The sequence below is a fragment of the Rhododendron vialii genome, chromosome 3a (genome assembly GCF_030253575.1).
Source record: "Rhododendron vialii isolate Sample 1 chromosome 3a, ASM3025357v1".
Lineage (NCBI taxonomy): Eukaryota > Viridiplantae > Streptophyta > Magnoliopsida > Ericales > Ericaceae > Rhododendron > Rhododendron vialii.
Window position 1 is genome coordinate 31,144,837 of NC_080559.1, and position 18,253 is coordinate 31,163,089.

General features: G+C 39.3%; 3 protein-coding genes and 1 pseudogene across 8 annotated transcripts; all 4 read right to left on the bottom strand.

The window, feature by feature from the left end:
• Positions 1-569: 569 nt before the first annotated feature.
• Positions 570-2,516, bottom strand: LOC131319924 (uncharacterized). 3 transcript variants are annotated; one of them, XM_058350373.1, is made up of 4 exons: positions 2,165-2,516; positions 2,044-2,073; positions 1,627-1,797; positions 570-940 (listed from the first exon to the last, which is right to left on the bottom strand). In XM_058350373.1, the coding sequence occupies exons 3-4, from the start codon at positions 1,780-1,782 to the stop codon at positions 722-724; spliced, it is 375 nt and encodes a 124-aa protein (XP_058206356.1). In that variant the 5' UTR covers positions 1,783-1,797; positions 2,044-2,073; positions 2,165-2,516; the 3' UTR covers positions 570-721. The 3 variants fall into 3 exon arrangements, with proteins under 3 accessions (XP_058206356.1, XP_058206354.1, XP_058206357.1); XM_058350371.1 differs by having other exon boundaries at positions 2,044-2,079; XM_058350374.1 differs by lacking the exon at positions 2,044-2,073.
• A 629-nt stretch (positions 2,517-3,145) lies between these two features.
• Positions 3,146-7,766, bottom strand: LOC131319921 (aluminum-activated malate transporter 4-like). Its single transcript, XM_058350365.1, has 6 exons — positions 7,127-7,766; positions 6,243-6,380; positions 5,879-6,142; positions 5,639-5,775; positions 5,396-5,542; positions 3,146-4,249 (listed from the first exon to the last, which is right to left on the bottom strand). Exons 1-6 carry the CDS (start codon positions 7,464-7,466, stop codon positions 3,620-3,622), a joined length of 1,656 nt encoding a protein of 551 aa, XP_058206348.1. The 5' UTR covers positions 7,467-7,766; the 3' UTR covers positions 3,146-3,619.
• Positions 7,767-11,739: 3,973 nt separating this feature from the next.
• LOC131319923 (large ribosomal subunit protein eL13z-like) lies at positions 11,740-14,352 on the bottom strand. Of its 4 annotated transcripts, none has more exons than XM_058350367.1 (5): positions 14,212-14,352; positions 13,072-13,187; positions 12,787-12,920; positions 12,203-12,361; positions 11,740-12,114 (listed from the first exon to the last, which is right to left on the bottom strand). In XM_058350367.1, exons 2-5 carry the CDS (start codon positions 13,178-13,180, stop codon positions 11,893-11,895), a joined length of 624 nt encoding a protein of 207 aa, XP_058206350.1. In that variant the 5' UTR covers positions 13,181-13,187; positions 14,212-14,352; the 3' UTR covers positions 11,740-11,892. The 4 variants fall into 4 exon arrangements, with proteins under 4 accessions (XP_058206350.1, XP_058206352.1, XP_058206353.1 ...); XM_058350369.1 differs by lacking the exon at positions 14,212-14,352 and adding an exon at positions 14,090-14,142; XM_058350370.1 differs by lacking the exon at positions 14,212-14,352 and adding an exon at positions 14,078-14,142.
• Positions 14,353-16,457: 2,105 nt separating this feature from the next.
• LOC131321341 (large ribosomal subunit protein eL13z-like) lies at positions 16,458-17,396 on the bottom strand (annotated as a pseudogene).
• Positions 17,397-18,253: the final 857 nt, after the last annotated feature.

Sequence of the window (18,253 nt, forward strand, 5' to 3'; positions counted from 1 at the left end):
TAATGGTAATAACTATGGTAATGATATTTACCAAAAAAAAAACTATGGTAATGATCTTCTTGTTTCAAGACATGAACTAGCGTATTAATTGATATTCTCGTTGCACAAATCTGATGCGAATTGGGGTAATCTTCCTGTTCCAACAAATCTAATGAAGAGATCTAACTGGAAGATTGCGTATTAATTGATCTTCTCGTTGTACAAATCTGTTAAGAATTGGGGTAATCTTCCTGTTCCAACAAATCTGTGGTGCGTTATTAGACCGCAGAGGATAGCCCGCACAATTGCAACTGCTTAAAAGAGTTTTTAACGATCCATTTTGCTGACAGATGATTACTGGTAAGGAAAGTATCAAACCGGTAAGAATCTATTACAAACCTGGACCATTGATTGTCAAGACGAACGGTCGATATGTGCTTGCTTCCTGCAGTCCAAACCCAGACTGCGGAGAAGTTGGGTCCTTCTCAGTTTTATGTTAAAATTCTGCGTTGAGACGTCAAAGCATCAATGGTATCGAGTGCTGTGGCTGAAGCTACGCCATACTTGAGACATGAGGATGGCACAAGGGATTAACTCAAAACCTTATGAGATACATAGCTGGTTAGTTTTGGATAGAAAATGTGCAATTGTAACAAGAACGGCCAATAGTTATAGGATGGTATCCCCTCTGCATTTTGGAGGGGTAAAAAGTTCGACACGGTCCACAGGTTACATTCCCAGTTCATTTTCCCCATCTTGAGAGGATAAACAGGCCGACAATTGTCAAACACGATGTAGCCACTATGCTTACAACAAGAGCAAATGCATAGACAAGAGAAGGGAAGTTGAAATTCTTCTGGATCCTTCTTAATCCTTTGTCAATAACAGGTGCCAATGCAGCTGCACCCGCCACTCTGAACGGTCTCGTTACATTGTTACCGGTCCACATGAGGATGACAATCTGGGGTTGTCAACAAAAAGTTCGTTAAGGGAAACCAAAATACCAGAGAAAATAGAAGAATAGGAACGACCCCGGAGGAATCCATTGATTGGCAGTTCCTTCAGTTGCATATGCGGTAAGAGATGCGTGGATGATAAAAGTTCAACTTAAATACACAAGACGGAGAAATAAAATAACGCTGGTGTCAATGTAATTGGATGACATTAAAGCTTGTTAAACGTCATTTTGATATCAGAGTACTTGTTCGAGAACCAAACTCTTGAGGGCTGTGACTGTGGTTGTCATGGCTCCAAGCACTTGGCGCCAGGTCCTATTTCGCTTTAATAAGTAATTCAACGAAGAGTCATTAGCATGTCAAGGAGTCAAGTAGATAGCACACTATATAGAAGTTATCAATGCCCAATGCCTTCGATTTTTTTTTCACTTTGGAACCTCTAGAACTTCATTACGGTAGAAGCCAGTGCGTTGTTTCTTTTCTAAACTTCACAATTGAAACTCAGTCTCCTGGTCAAAAAAAACAAATAATGTGGTGACCAACTTCACCGTTCACTAGCCGGAGCCCAACTGAATATGGGACAAAGACCCGTATGGACTAACACAGGAATGGTTGCATGCTTGTATGAGACCTTTCTGACCCTAAAATTAACGAATGAAGAAAAGCAGCAGCAGAATGAAGCATTTCTCACCCCTAAAAGAGCTTGGAGATTGGCAGCAGGATTCTTGCCAGTACTTTTCTCATACCCAAGAAATGCAAGAACAAATAAAGAAGTGTAAGTCACACCATCAAACAAGCCATAAGCCAGAACAGCCGAGAGCCCGAGCTTCGCAAGTTTCGAACTCATTTCCGCTGAATTCTCCTGATAAAAGCCCAAAAAAAGTTTCAATTTCAAATGGGTTGCCTTGCCCCCAGTTGAGACAAGAAAACAAAAATCAAATGGGTTACGCCAAATCTCTGTCAAGTAGTCATCTTTTACTTCACCGCATCATTATTCTTCAAGTTTAGATGCAGTCACTGTCAATGAGAGAGAGAGAGAGAGAGAGAGAGAGAGAGAGAGAGAGAGAGAGAGAGAGAGAGAGAGAGAGAGAGAGAGAGAGAATCCAACCCTCCATTTCTGCCAGAATCCTTTGTTCTGCTGATCCTATCGGAGAAACAGGAAAAAAGAATCACGAAAGTATTAAAAACGAATCTGAGAGAGAGAGAGAGAGAGAGAGATGAGAGATGACCTGTGATTCTTGATGTTGTTGGGGAAAGTCTTCTCCACCTGATGACGATGATGAAGCTCCTTGGCTAGCTGAGGAGCATCTTACACAAACAGCTGGCTTCGAATTGACCTTCACAAACTTCTTGTTGAAATGGTACCCATCTTGAATTAGTCGATAACTGAAGGTTGTGCTACAACTGGCTTCAACTAGGTTTGGAGGAGAATATGGAAGTGGTAAGACAGCGGTATCTCTCTCTCTCTCTCTCTCTCTCTCTCTCAGTTGGCACAGGTGAGTGGAATGGTTAATCTTCACTTTAACCCGACATAATTCGTGTGTGGATGAGCACGCTCGAAAGCGTATTTGAAATCTATTTCAAACTACTAAAATTTACAAGAGCGCGCACGCTTTGAAAGTCTATTTGAAACACATTCCAAACTATTTAAATTCGCGAAACGAGAATTGAGAGTGCAAGGCAAGTACAAAAATTGAGAACTTGAGAGGAGGATATTTCGAAGGATTATGTGCTTAAACTTTAACCAGCCACAAAAGGACTGTTTCCTTGATATGTTGTTCCATATATTGCTAACTAATGATCACCTGTTTTTTTCTTCTTTTTTCTCGAAATTGATGATCACTTCATTTTTATGCTATCTATTCCAACCAAGGTTGCACAAAAAGAGTAGCCTTCTCTCTAATTTTTAAATGATGTTCTGTTCAGTTTACCAACTATTGGACGTAGGGTTTAGGATCAATACCTCTACACTTGCCGGATGAAGGTTGGGTGCATCCCATCCTTCCCCAAATCCGTAGTAGTAGGAGCTTCGTGCACTTTGTAGCACCTTTTTTTTATTTTATTTACAGGAGGCCACAAGGTTTAAGAACCATATGCTCATAAACCAAGAACTGAAAGACTACAAACACAGGCAACAAATCTTATATCCAGCATATGATCGATTCACTCTCAGCAGAAGTTTCAGCATGAGAAACAATCATGACACCATCTTAGAGTAAAAACTTCAAATTCATTGCTGAACAGTTTCCTCTGTATATATGTATGACAACATGAACAATCCGAGAAACGATACGAAACCCTAGAAGATTAATCCCTCGGAATGCTTACCATATAATGTAAATGGAAACAAAAATACAAACACGATCAACGGTATATAGCTGCAGCTCAGTTCCCTTCTACAAATGTTTCCCTTTGCCACTGTATTTTTCTTATAGAAAGTATGGAACTACCTTTATTCTTTTGCTGTGTATTTGGAAGTCAGATAACCAGGCACTCACCGATGAGCTAGTCCTATAATCTCAATTGTTGTAACAATTAGTTCCTGCCAAAAAATTGCTTACTCGAGACTTCATCAACAATTCCCAATGAGCAAGTCAACTCGATCTAACCCACTGATCCAGAATCACAACAGCAAACAAACTCAATCCTTTATGCCAATGCACTTGAGCAACTTGGTCCAAAAACTATCCACCTCTGGGTTCTTGAAATTTCGCCTTCTCGCTAAGCTGTTCAAAAGAATTTACAATATTTTGTAGCCTTGCAACAAACTCAATCAGCAGTGAAGTAAACGTTGCAAATGACAATGCACTTGCACTTTCATATGTCCTTACTTCGCGTTCATTGAGGATGGTATCACCAAGAATTGAGAGACGCGAAGGCCATGTAACCTGATCCTTGAGCATCTCTCCAGTGGACCCCCATTGCACGGAAGGGTTAATGCTTATATTGGGGTTCTGAGGATCGAAGTGCCGTAGTGTTGAAGCTGATCTCGCATTTAGGGATAATTCACTGAGAGAGTGTATCACTCTTTGTTTATTTTCATGATCCTTCACCTCAAGAAGGGTATTGGAATCTTCAAACTCTTTGTGTCTTTTCACGCCTTCCCAATTCGCCGAGTTAACCAGGAGGTATGATTTCTGGTCTATCATCATTTGCAACTCTTCTGCAGCTTCATGGACTTCATGGAGTATGTCTCCATGGCTTAATTTCTCCATCTTTTCAACTTTGTTTGCAAGTTCACGTAAAATATAGGCCCCTTCAGACCCGACCCTCTGAAGCTCTTTACGAAAGACCTGTCTCAGTTCAAATGGAGCCTACATAACAGAAAAATTGAACCCATTATTACATTGAGTTCAACGATAAACTTCTGAAGGCCAGTAAAGTGTCGTACACCTTCCTCGGTGGTAAAGAGGCAAGAAAACAAAATCTGGATCTTACATATTTGGGCTCGGAAATGTGGTTGCCTGATTTTGAATATGCATTTCCTTCTTCTATGGTTAACAAAAGGTGTGCATAGGCATTCTATCGAATTTCTAGAGTCACTTTCTTGGCAAATGGTTAACAGAAAGTGCACAACATGCAACATAAAACCATATTTTCTTCCTTCTATGTTACATAACATTGTACAAAAGCAAGTTTTCATTTTTTTCCCCTCCTTTTTCTCGCTTTTGGTTCCTGAAGACTAGATGGTAGGTCATTAGGTACGGGCTGTAACCATGCATCAACATATAGAGCTGCTGCTTCTTTTTTAACCACAGAATGCACTGATTGCAGTTTAGAGTATTTGATAAGTTTCCCTTCGTCAATCAGACATATAGAGACTTCAAAAAAACTCGTCCATCCATGAAGAGAATGTGTCACTGCACTAAAATTTTGTTTAGTAGGTAAGATGGTGATGAGATGTCGTAATGCTAATTAAAGCCACAATGACTTACAGACAGGCATGTAATGTTAATAAGCCGGAACAATACTGCAGAATTTAAGCCACACAGTGTATGTTAATCTTTTGTTGATTCATGATACAGTTAGATCCAAGTAGCCAAACATAACTAACTGGGCCAACAATAAGTAAGCCTGGCTAATGCATTTACAGTGCCTACTTAGAAAAATACCAAACTTTATTCCAAAAATCCCTCAACTCATCTGTCGCACAATCTCATGCACATTGATTTCTACAGACAGGAAAGCTTTTTGGTTCTGCTCTACTCAATGGAATCCATTTCTTACCTTAACCTACCAATTGATGAGGAAGACGTTTTCTGCTTCTGTTCATGAATACTTAAAAACTGAAATTTTCTGCCACTTGAGGTTTGGAGGTATAAGCTAGTTCTATCCAAAAGGGTTAATGCCAATGAAAAGGGAGCGCTAAATAAAGGCCGTAGAGGTACCTTCTTTCAATAATCTCAAAATGCACCAGTTCCAAGGTCTATGACAAGACAACAAGGAGAGATCTTTTTCACCTGTATTTCTGATAGTATACATCCGTGCATTGCCATGACCATGAATGCACAATGCCTTAATGCACCACTCACTTTGACATAATCACGCCATGGGTAATTCCACATTTTATACCTCCCATGAGGTGGTTCCCAAAGAGCAAAATCCAACTGCAAAAGAAAATAATGAATTGGAAACATGCCTTTCTTATAGCAGTGTTCTGTAGAATATAAAACGAGGGACAATTGCAGAAAACAAAGTCACACCAGAGAATCCTCTTGGCTTGTGGACTCTACAGCAGATCTGTACCCGCTATATGTTGGGTCATCAGAAGCCTGGTAAGTAAGAATTTTTGAAGGGATCCTCTCATATTTAACATTTTCCAAGTACTCATTTACACAGCCTGTGGAAAAGCTTGTACGTATTATGATGGGTATCATAATTCATAGCTAGTGCACAGATATCAACATAACTTGAATTCAAAGGAAGCAAGTAAAACTTCTAACCTTCCAAGGATGTAGCAACACCCTTAAAATTTTTCACAACCAATTTGTGCAAATCCTCGCCTGCCCAAATCGGGTAGATACAGATATTTACACCTAGACAAATACCAGCTCCAACTGCAATTAGCAGCAATCGAGATATAGCAGTTTTGAAAAAACTTGAAGACCCCGATACCAGCACAATACAGTAAGTCAATAAAAACACCCGGAATCCGTATTCGTATTGCTTCATTGCCGGGTACAGTTTCACATAGCTTGCAAGAAATCCTACAACCCCAATATGGTGCATCAGTTTGTATACTATTCACAACAGTCAAGGTTAATATCCATAAATGGGTATTGATAGATTTAACAGCTTGCACTTTACCTGCACCAAAGATGCTTAACACAATAAAAACTTCTTGGTATTCTCCAGCCAACTCAGTTAGTTCAGCAATGCCCAGAGCAAGTGCTCCAGCCGATAATGTCCCCAGAGCACGGTTAAATCCTTTGTTAAGTGTTGCTCCTAAATAATCAAAATCTCCACCAATAAGCTCAGCAGAATCACAGAAACAACCGATCATCAACCTTAACAGAATCAAAAACTGATTGAACAATAAAAAGCTGCTCAGGCTGCATTCACTAAAAAAGCCAACTTTTTGGAATCTTTTCGTCTCTAGTGATTTTCTTTCATAATTTTTCTACTTCTCCGATCCTTCTTGTATCATATGGGCCGGATAAACACAGAAGGTTTTACCAGAAGCTTTAAAAAAACACTAAATAAAAGGAAACAATAGTATTTAGCTTGTCCCATCTTTGGGGGCCCTTTTCCAATGTTTAACGCAGAAAATCCTGAAAAGTAACAAAATCTCCACGATAACCAACAAAACAAAACAAAACTTCACCAAACACAGATTTCCAAAAAAAACAATACTGATTCTTTTTTCTTTTCTAATGGTTAACGTAGACAAACGGGAACAGTTAGAAAATCTTCACCATAAGCTAAAAACAAACGGACGGAGGATAATATGTTAATAATTCTAAACAAGTTAAGATATCATATATATCTCACGGGTACTAATAACCTTCACAGATATCAATACACTTTTTTCAGAAATCTATGCACTCATATATCAAAAAAAAAAAAAAATCTTTGAGAAAAGCACTTTGACTCGACCTCAATCCCAAATTCGCAATCAATCAGTTTGACTCGACCTCAATTTCACAAAACAAACGCACGACACTCAAATTTGAGCATTAATCTAATCATACCGATGCTAAACTCGAATACCACAACGACTGTCAGTATCGCCCAGATTGAATACTGACTAATCTCCTTCAAGGGTTCTTTGAAGAAAATCAGAATCGATACAAGGGCCAAAGCCAGGCCCATTTTGGCTGCGAATACAACCTTTCTCGGATCAGAACGGCCCATTTCGTACGCCTTGATCGACCATTCTCGCACATTGGTGCATAAAGCGGTGAACTTTTCGCGAACTGAACGGGACCGGGGCGCGTCATCGCCGCCGTCCGATCGGCCGATCCCCAGCTCCGAGTAGTCTTTTCTGGAGAGTAGTTTTTCTGCAAAGCTGTGCCTTAGTGTTCCTGCCATTTCTTTTTAAACTTTATCGAACTAGTGTCACGGAGAAGAATGTGGATAGAAGAGGATTGCATCTACGTAAGAGAGAGAGAGAGAGAGAGAGAGAGAGAGAGAGAGAGATAGGGGTAACCGAACCAGCCATGTTTGATTAGTTTTGAATAGACTGGTCGCTGGCAGCTTCTGATTTCTGTGTATTTGGATACATACATGTATACCGTATACGTATGTATACGACTCCAGGAGATGAATCCTCTATGCCAATGTTTTGAATTGGGAGAGACAGCCATGAACGGTATCTTCCATTTGTTGCAATCAATGTGTTGGGATGTATTTTTAAATTCTTATCGGCAAGGATTGCTAAGTAAATTTGAACCATTGATTATACTAATGGACAATCCCGATATGGACTTCATCTGGTCTAAATCATTGAATTGGAGTGGATCCGGACCCACAACTTCACAATGTGAGTGGGGGCTATTATTAATTGCTCTCAGAGCACTGCCACGTAATGCTCCAAAGGCTTACATATTTTATGCGGGGTCCGCTATCAAGTGTGTGACTTCCCACGCTAATGAGTGATAAAAAAAGGATCCGTGGAGCGTCACGCGAAGCTGTTTCGAGAACACAGAATTATCACTCGTGAGTGAGGGGAGATAGAGAATGACTTCTGCACGGAACTGTGGAGAAGCCATTGTCCACCACGCCAATCAAAACAAGCCAACTTAGCACCAAACTCAGGAAATCAGCCTATCCTTTCCACTGCTCAACAGTTTGGTGCAAAACGCCACCGTTTTCCTTCCTTTTTTTGGTATTGCAAAAATGGGCATGATTTTGCAGGATCCATTTCGAATAGCACAAAGATGACTCAAAATACAAATTATTCTTATAATATTTTTTTTATGAGTTTTTAAAAAAATTAACTCAATCCGATATCGATAAGGGATGTTTCAGAATTCGTAAGGCGCCGTACGAATTTTGAAACAATCCTTACCTATATCGGATTGAGCTAATTTTTTTCAGGAACTCATAAAAAAATATTTTAAGAATAATAACTTAATGTTTGAATTATCTTTATACGACCCGTAATGAGCCCCACAAAAATCAAAAAATCATTACCATTTAATGGGTACCAAACAAGGAATATACTGCTTCAATTTTTTTTTTTGCAGGGCTCGTTACAAGTTGTACAGAGATAATTCAAACCGCAAGTTATTCTTAAAATATTTTGTAATGAGTTCCTGAAAAAATTTAGCTCAATCCGATATCGGTAAGGGTTGTTTTAGAATTCATAGGGCACTCTACGAAGTCTGAAACACTCTACGAATTTCTGAAATAGTTCTTACCGATATCGGATTAAGTTAATTTTTTTTAGAAACTCATAAAAAATATTATAAGAATAACTTGTATTTTAAATTATATTTGTGATATTCGAAATAGATCCCACAAAATCATGCCTATTTATTCAACGCCAAAAAAGGGAAGGAAAACGGTTGAGGAGTGGAAAGGGTGGACGGACGACTTCCTGGGTTTGGCGCTGAGTTGGCTTGTTTTGATTGGCTTGGTTGACAATGGCTTTTACACGGAAGTTATTTTCGGGGAGATATTATTATGCGGTGGGCCATATGTTTCCAAGTCAAAAGCTGTTCATAGGTCCGTGGAATATATGCAAGGGAAGAAAAGCGGACTCCACGGAAAGAGAGTTTATAAATGTAAGTGCGAATTTACTGCGTGTAACTTATTTTTTAGAAAATCATATTTGGACAAAAATGCTCTAAAAAAATTGGTCAAATATATTCATATTTTTATTATATACAACCACAAATATATAACCATATCTAAAACATAACCCATAGCCCACATTTCCCTCCATATTCTCTATCAGAGAATCATTTTCATTTTCTTCCTTCCATTTCCATGTTCACCACCACCATTGGTGCTGCAACCAAGCTCCAGGAGCTCCCACCTCCCACCATAAAAATCAGTCCACCTCTGCCTCCTAACTCTGACCTCCTACCTCTTTAACTCTCAATGGAAACCTCTATTGTTTCCTCTCCCTCCATTGGTAAAGAAGTTGTCTTGGACCCAACAAATGAGAGCAACGTGCATTTTGATTGGGGATTGGAAGGCTGTGCAATGGAAATGAAAGTTGACAAGGAAGAGGTAGCCGTGGATGTTGTAGTTTCGGAGCCAAGACAGCAGCAAGAAGTAACCATCATTCCTCCATTTTTAACCTAGTTCTGTCCTGACATTGTCAGATTCTAAAATTTAAAATTCTACCTAAATTTCAAACTCCAGAGTTTGAATATTGTAGATAATATATCATATTCTACAATTTGAAATTATGCTAAAATTTCAAACTCTAGAGTTCGAATATTGTAGACAATATATCATATTCTACCAAAAGTTGTATTAAATGCCCAGAGGTTTAATACCATTCAGATTTTAATATTTGAAAACCTTCAAACAATTCAAGTTCTAGTATCCAAAATTCTGTACTAACATTTTTTAGGATGGTGGGTCTGTCGTGGACTTAGGGATGGTGGGTTTTAGGATGGTGGGTCTGTCGTGGACTTAGGGATGGTGGGTCTACCGTCGTGGTGGTGCTGCTGTTATTCTCGGTTCCTTCCACCTGCTGTTGGGTGGCGGTGGTTGTTTGACAGTGGAGGTGGTAGTGGTTCGACAGTGGAGGAGATGATCTGCTGTGCGACGGTGCTGTGGTGTGGTGGTGGTGTTGGTGTTCAAACAGAGACAACGGGTAGAGAGGGAGGAGAAAGGGGAATGGTGGTGGGGCTTGGGGTTTCAAAATGGGGAGGAAGAGAAAAGAACGGGGGAGAAAATAATTGGGGAGAGAAGGTTTCAAAATTTCCGGCCAAAATAATTGAGTACTGCTATGGGTACCGACGGTACCCATAGGGAAAATGCACCGACGGCCACCCGACGGCCGTCTCCGGTCACCGGACGGCCGATCCGAGCCGTCCAAAAATTTTAAAAAATAAAACCGAGTGGCCTTACGCGAGAATCAATGGCATCCGAGGTGTGTAGGGTACTTGATCCGAGCACCCATTTTTCGTGTATATTTGTATATACGTGTATATACACGAAAAAGGGGTACTCGGATCAAGTACCCTACACACCTCGGATGCCATTGATTCTCGCGTAAGGCCACTCGGTTTTATTTTTTAAAATTTTTGGACGGCTCGGATCGGCCGTCCGGTGACCGGAGACGGCCGTCCGGTGGCCGTCGGTGCATTTTCCCTATGGGTACCGTCGGTACCAATAGGATTTCTGAAAATAATTTGCTGGGGTAGGAAATGGTAATTTTGGAAGATCATGGGTATTTTTGAAGTTGTATGTAGCAAATTCTTATAAGATTTGGGTGAATCATTTGATATCGTAATAATTTTGTTTGCGTGTTTATTGATGTCCGATCAACTATTGTCATGAGCACCGGTGATGCAAAAGTAATAGAGGATTGTGATCAAAAGGCGAGTTGAACCTTTTCACTCTTTATACTCGCCGGCCACCGCAATTCAGTTACTTTGAATTTCTTGGGGTACTTTGAGCAATGCAAACTCTGCTAAATGAGCTCTCAAAGCCGATACATGGCCAGCAGCCACAACCTAAGTCACATAATCAACATGTGGAAACAGTAGCGTGAGGGTTAAAGCATCATGAAACATATCCTGAACTACTAAAATCCGTGAGCAAGCATAGAGTGAGAATTAAAAGCAGGGGAGCATTATGTGACTAAGGCTGCAACCCCACATTCTGGTGTTCTCCAATGCAATGCCCAAACCTGAAAAGTGACCAAATCGGACCGAGCTCCACTCCAGTTACATCCCCTCGAGTTTGGTCCAGTTTTGAACTCCTCCATCCAAGCACCAAAATAATCCCATACGATGACAGAAACTGCATATACTGTTTTTTTTCCCTTTGAACAGAGTCCATTTTCATCAAATCCCGTTTGGAGAAGTTCTGACCAATGTGGTGGGTCTATAATGACCCAAACTGGAAGGTGAAATTGAACTGCAGCTCAGTCCGGTCAAATCTGCCTTCAAATTGCATCACTATAGGACTCCGGCAAGAAATCCTCAACAGCAAAGTCAGTTTGATCAAACGAAATTGGACACAAAAAGCTTTTTTGGCCATTAAACACCAAGGCTAGCTCATACACAACTAATCTACGGAAGGGAAACAGACGAAGAACCAATAAGTAATCACAAACACCATGGTTGAAGCCTTGAGCATAGCCGGAATATAATCCAATCTAGCAAGAAACCAAACGGGAAAAATCCAAGCAAAATTTTTAACCAAGTGATTTTGGAATCCAAACAAAATTTAATAGTGTGCGCTACCAATAATAGTTCAAAACAAGTAAAGCAGAAAAATTCAGACTCAATACGCAAACGCATCCCCACATACATGTATGAGCATAAACTCACTTCTTCTCTTCCTTCTCAGCCTCAGCGGCCTTCTTCAACCTGGCACCAACATGACGCTTGTTGGTCCGCTCAATACGCAGCTTGTCGTAGGCCTTGAATGATTTCATCTCATTTGTAACCTTGACAAGCTCCACGGTCGGCTTCTCACGAACAATAGGCAAGTAGGCTCCTTGAACTTGGGTAGCAGTAGCCAGTTCCTCGGGTGCAGAATCACCAGCCTGCAATGAAGGAGTTAATCCGTGTCCAGGAATAATTGAATATCGAAAACGTTTTGAGTGTTGTTTGGTAAACCAGTTAGTACTATACCTTGAATTTGCGAGCACGTCTTGGGAAGACAACCAATTTCGCCTTATATGTCTTCAGCCTCTGGACATTAGTCTGGAGACCCTCCAGTGAACGGTTCCTGCGGCGATGATCAACAGATATGCCGATGGTTGGGGCAAGCTTTTTCGGAATACCTGCTGCCTGAAATGTAGACAAGGGAAGCAAGTAATGCATCCGTTACAGAGAATTTAGATTCAGAAGCATTCCAACAATTGTCAAGTTGGTCAAAATGCCAACTAAACTAGCTTCTCTCTTAAAGTCATCAGGGCTTTAGTTTTCAAGATGAACAGGGTCCATACTTCTATGTCAAGCCCGACAAAATGCAACAATTCATGGTCGCCCAAAAATAATTAGCTGTTAACAGACAAACACTTCCGCCTCTACCTATGCTGAGCAATGCAAACTTTATCCTACACAGCATGCGTACATATCCTATCGGTAAGTAGCTAGGTAGTGAACAAGACCCATAATGTCCTTACGTCCTTCAATACAAGAACAAGAAAAGGTCATATGTCTAACGAGAAAGGCAAACGGCACTATGATAGGTAGGGATAGAAAAAATTGACCTGAAGCTCCTCAAGAGAAAATCCCCTGCCAGCCCTTAGCTTCATATTGTACTTCAACGTCTGCCCATGGACAATGGGGCGAAGAGGTCCAGCTGTAGGCCGTGGGAAAATCTTCACGGCCTTCTTTTGTCTTGCTGAAAATGAAATACATAAAGACCATCATCGCAACAGTCAGTGGTAACAAAATTAAATTTCCGCAATTGTCAAATTTTACTTATAAATTTCACAACTAAATCATTGGCTTTTTCTTCTTCTTTGAGTTTTAAAGGCCCGAAATATACTTACCAAGTCTTCTCCTGGTTTTGCGTGCTGGCTGGTTAAACCAGGTCTTCACATAGTTTTGCCAGTGCTTTTTGAAGTGCCCATTGGGTATGACATTGTTATGCTTCACCATGATTTACCTGTTAAGTTAGAAAATGGGTGAGAAACAAAACCCACCAACAGAAAGCCAAATTCTGTCAAGAGTGATCAAACCAAGCACAATCACAGGGGAAAATCATAAACTGCATTACTGCAATATGCACAACAAATGTGTGGCAAAGATTAAGGGTAACTGCTCAAAAAAGGTTGTAAAATAGACTCGTGTTGCAACCATTCACTAGTGCTAAAAAATAAAACACATCCCTTCATGAAATTTCACCAAACCTACCCCCAAAAAGAGGACCGCAACAGAAAATAAAATAAAATCGATGATGACACCTATCAGTCCTAAATGGAAGGTTGAAGGCATATTTCGGACACAATAGGAAGAAAGTGTGCTTTACATGCTAATCCTGACCTCTGTTTGATGAAAGCATTGAAGTTAAAGACGAACTCCTAAACAATCAACTTATAAGTGAATTTTCTTGGCCCCAGCAAACATGTCGGGAAAAAAAAAACAGCAAAAAAACCCTTAACCACAGTTCCTAGCAACGACATGGCAGCACTTCACTGATAAAATTTACTACCACGGAAGCCACACAGAACTGGTGAAAGGTTCAGTCAAACCCCAAGTACAAAAAACAATAGCACCGGAAAAATGACCTTTCTGGAGTCATTCAGAGGCCAGTGCAAGAGAAAACTGAGGAAAATACAAAGCACATGATATCATCTAAAGAGAAAATGACTTGAACAAAATAAACTCGGAATATTGCAATATACAAAGGATAATGATGAAAGAACTACAAATCCCATTTCATGAGCACAACAGAATTACTCATAAGATACGTATGAGAGAAAGAACATTGAATCAACAAAGCCACTACATAGAATGATATAGAGAGCAGAAAGCTAACCGATCAAAAGTCCTAACCTAGCCAATTACCAGCTAACACTTCAAATCGATGGCCTACGAAGCCACTGCTTCAGGCCCACAAAAGATGTTAAAAAGAAGGAGATAGACGATGAGAGAGAGAGACGAACACAGAGATGGAGAGAGAGAGGTACCCGTTCAATTCAGATTTGGGCCGCTGCAGGTTGCACACAAAACCCTAGCTTGCCAGTAAGCTGGATATATAATTACATATCATGAAAATTACACATAAAACCTTATAACTTTATTTATGTTACAAATTGCTCCCTTACTTGTACTCTTTTTCAGTTCAAAGCCAGAATTATAACTCAAAACACAAATTCACCCTGCGTATATCCTACTCAACTTCTCTAATGCCCCCTGCAAGATCTAAATTTTCAGTTACCAGTTACCACATCTCATGTCGAAACAAAACCCTATTTATTGTGCACAAAATGCAAAAAGTTAACGATATGGAATAATGTTTTCATGTACTTAGGTATATCGAATCATAACTACGTGGGGTTGGCCTAATGGTCAAGGCTTGAGATTTGCGAGGGTGACGTAACAAAAAAAGCCTTTTTTTTTTTGATAGGCATAACAAAAAAGGTTTGAGCAGTTAATTGGAGTCAGCTTGTGATAAGTAAACGCACCAAAAAAAATAAAAGGCTGCATGAAGCTTCACCGATGCAACTGCTAAATCAGCTGACAAAGGCTCGAAAAGCACAGTTTAGTGTTCTCCAATGCTATGGCCAGTATCTTAGAGAATTGCAAGCTGACAATTTTACACATTGATAATACATCGATAACAGTTTAACGCTCGGTGAATTCGATAGAGCTCAATGGTAAAAACAAATTTGGATAACTGGTTCTGACTTAAGGCTCGGTTTAGTTTGGCCAAGATATGGTATTTTGAATTGGACGGGAAATGCTTTTCGGCCTTTAAATTCCAGAGAAACTTTTTGGTATAACCGGTATATAAACCATTTGGTATCCCCTCTTCAAAAAAATTTGACACTTGGCAAAGTGTGATTTTAAGGACTTCAACTGTAATTTCCACACAATCTACTCCTCTCCCCGTACAAACTACTCCCAATTTGGCGCTTAAAAAATGGGAGACTATCCGTAGTCTCGTATTTTCTTCCTTCGCCCGTTAAAAATATTTTCAATTATACTCGACAGTTAGTGACCGAAATTGAGATACATTTTCAGCATCCAATTACCGAAATATAATATTTTTTTCAACAGTTATTTATCGAAAATGTATGTTCGGCAGTTGTTTACAGAAGGTTGAACATATTTTCGACATATAGTTACCGAAATATAATTTTGTTTTCAACAGCTATTTATCGAAATGTTATGTATGATTTTCAACAACTATTTACCGAAATATAGTGTGCTAAGGGAGAAAATACCCTCAAAACAAAATCTCGAGAGTTTTTTTCCCACACAAACCACTCCTTTTCCTGCACAAACTACTCCTCTGTACATCTCCGCTAACATCTTTACTTTCTTCTCATCCATTATTTTTCATCTCCAGATCCACATAAAAAAAAAACATCAGTTTACCAACGGGGTAACAATTACATTTCAATGGTTTATTTTTTTAAATACTCATCTAATCTATTATCTTTGGCACACGGAGTTTCAAAATCTCGACATTTTAATAGGAGTTTATCGATGCTATGTAGGCTTCTTCAAATCCAAAGTTTAATTCTTCCCGTTTCAGCTTTATGAGATTGCTAGTTGAGGAAGATGCAATACCATAGTTGAGTCAAGAATCAGTGCTAATGAATGTGGAAATGCTACCACCACAAAAATAAAACAAACAAGATATCTACGGAATGTCTTTTTTTTTTTTAAAAGAATCGATATAGTGGTTGTAGTTTTTTTTAATCTTTAGCTATTGTAGTTTTTGTTTAATTTTTGTGCTTTCAACTGAAATTTTACTAGTGTTAAATTTTACTTCGGATCTTTTATTTTTTTGAATGGTTTAAGTCCTCATAATTTAGAATTTATACTTTACCAAATTACAATTAAAAAAATAAACCCTTCAAACCTGTTGGTAAAATAAGGATATCCTTTGTTGATGTGGATCTGGAAATGTGAAAAAAATGGATGAGAAGGAAAAAAAGGGATAGCAGAGGAGTAATTTAGGAGACGGGTTTTTTTTTTTTTTAAGCTTTTTGTGGCATTTGTGCGGAAACAAAAAACAGATGTTTTAGCGCCAATATCAATTGAGGAGGATGGGGAAAAATAATTACACTTGCAGTCCTTAAAATTACACTTTGCTAAGTGTCAGTTTTTTTGTGAAGGGGGATACCAAATGGTTTATATACCGGTTATACCAAAAAGTTTCTCTAAATTCCATTATAGAGCAGGGAAACAGTCGAAGCACAAATAAATGTTGCCAAATCACTGTTGAAGCATTGAGCATAGCCACAATTTAGTCCATTCTAACACGGATCCAGAGAGATAAGAAAACAAAAATCCAAACAAATGTCGTAACCAAGTGAGTGATCCTGGAACCCGACCACTAATGGCTCAAAACCAGTAAAGCCAATAGAACTAGACTCGTAACAGCAAAAACATCCCCACATAACCATATGGGCAAAAACACTCTGCTTCTTCTCTTCTTTTTCAGCCTCGGCAGCCTTCTTCAACCGGGCATGAATATGACGCTTTTGGTCCGCTCAATGCGCAGCTTGTCATAAGCCTTGAATGATTTCATCTCACTTGTGACCTTAACAGGCTCCACGGTTGGCTTCTCACGCACATTAGGCATGTAAGCTCCTTGGACTTGGGTGGCTATAGCCAATTCCTCTGGGGCAGAATCACCAGCCTGCAATCAAAGGAGTTAGTATACATGGTCTCAACTCTCAAGGAATAATTGAATTGAAAATATTTTGAGCGTTGTCCTGTAAACCAGATAGTATTATACCTTGAATTTGTGAGCACATCTTGGGAAGACAACCAACTTCGCCTCGTACGTCTTCAGCCTCTGGACATAAACTGGAGACCCTCCAGTGAACGGTTCCTGCGGCGATGATCAACAGATATGCCTATGGTTGGGGCGAGTTTTTTGGGAATACCTGCTGCCTGATTAGTAGAAAAGGGAACCCAGAAAGTATATCAGTAGAAGAAAAAAAATAGCAGTAGATGACCTTTGTTGGCATTCAGTGGCCACAGGCCAATGCCAGTGAAAAACTGAGAAAATGCCAACAGCTTGATATGCTTTACGAGAGAATACGACTTGAAGGAAAGAAACCAAAGATAATGATGAAACTACTAGAGATCCCATTTCATGAACACAAACTGCAGGCCCTCGTTTAGATGCCATCCAAAAATGAAATTAACTTCCAAGCTTATTTAAAAAACACAAGTTTGTCAAGCTTAACATTGCATGTGGAACCATTAACCGCATGAAATTGACTGCTTCGGGAATCCATATCCAAAATGCTATCTCTACGCCCATACCATGCAGATTGAAATCAAAGCTTCATGCTCGGAAGTACTCATAAAATACATATAAAAAAGAAACATCGAATAAACAAAGACATTTCTTAAAATCCTGTAGGCCCTGATCAACTGCAGTGAAAAGAAAGGGAAGTACGGGAATGTTTAACTTTCTAGGATTTTTAATGCGTTCAACTAGCAGGAAAGTTGTGGAACCAACGTCTCTAACTTTCCCACTTACATTAGCTTTCCCCCCAAACATGTCATGCAAAAAACAAAAGATTTTGCAGGAATCTTGTTTCTACAAAATTAAACTACTAACTTTTAACTTTCTATTAATTTCTTACATCAAATGGACGCATAAAGGAAAATACTTATCATTTTCCTTTAACTTCACATCGCTATAATTTTCTCGAAAATAATTTTCATGGACTAATTTCTTGACAAGTGAACGGAGCCATTATAGAAAACACAAAGTTAGCTGATGAAGAGTCCTAATCTAACTGATTAGCAGCTTACACTTCAAGTCGATATCTATCAGCTTGAACCCCGATGAAACTCAAACTAAAAAAAAAACCCCATAACTACAAGTCATCTATACTACTCGCGATGTCTATCTCGTCTAAGCTAACATCTTGTCATTTGAAAGTCGTATTTTTTTCCAGAAAACCAACACAGCATTACGAAGAAACATACATAATTCATTATTAAATTGATAGATTTAGTACAAGAAGATTGGGG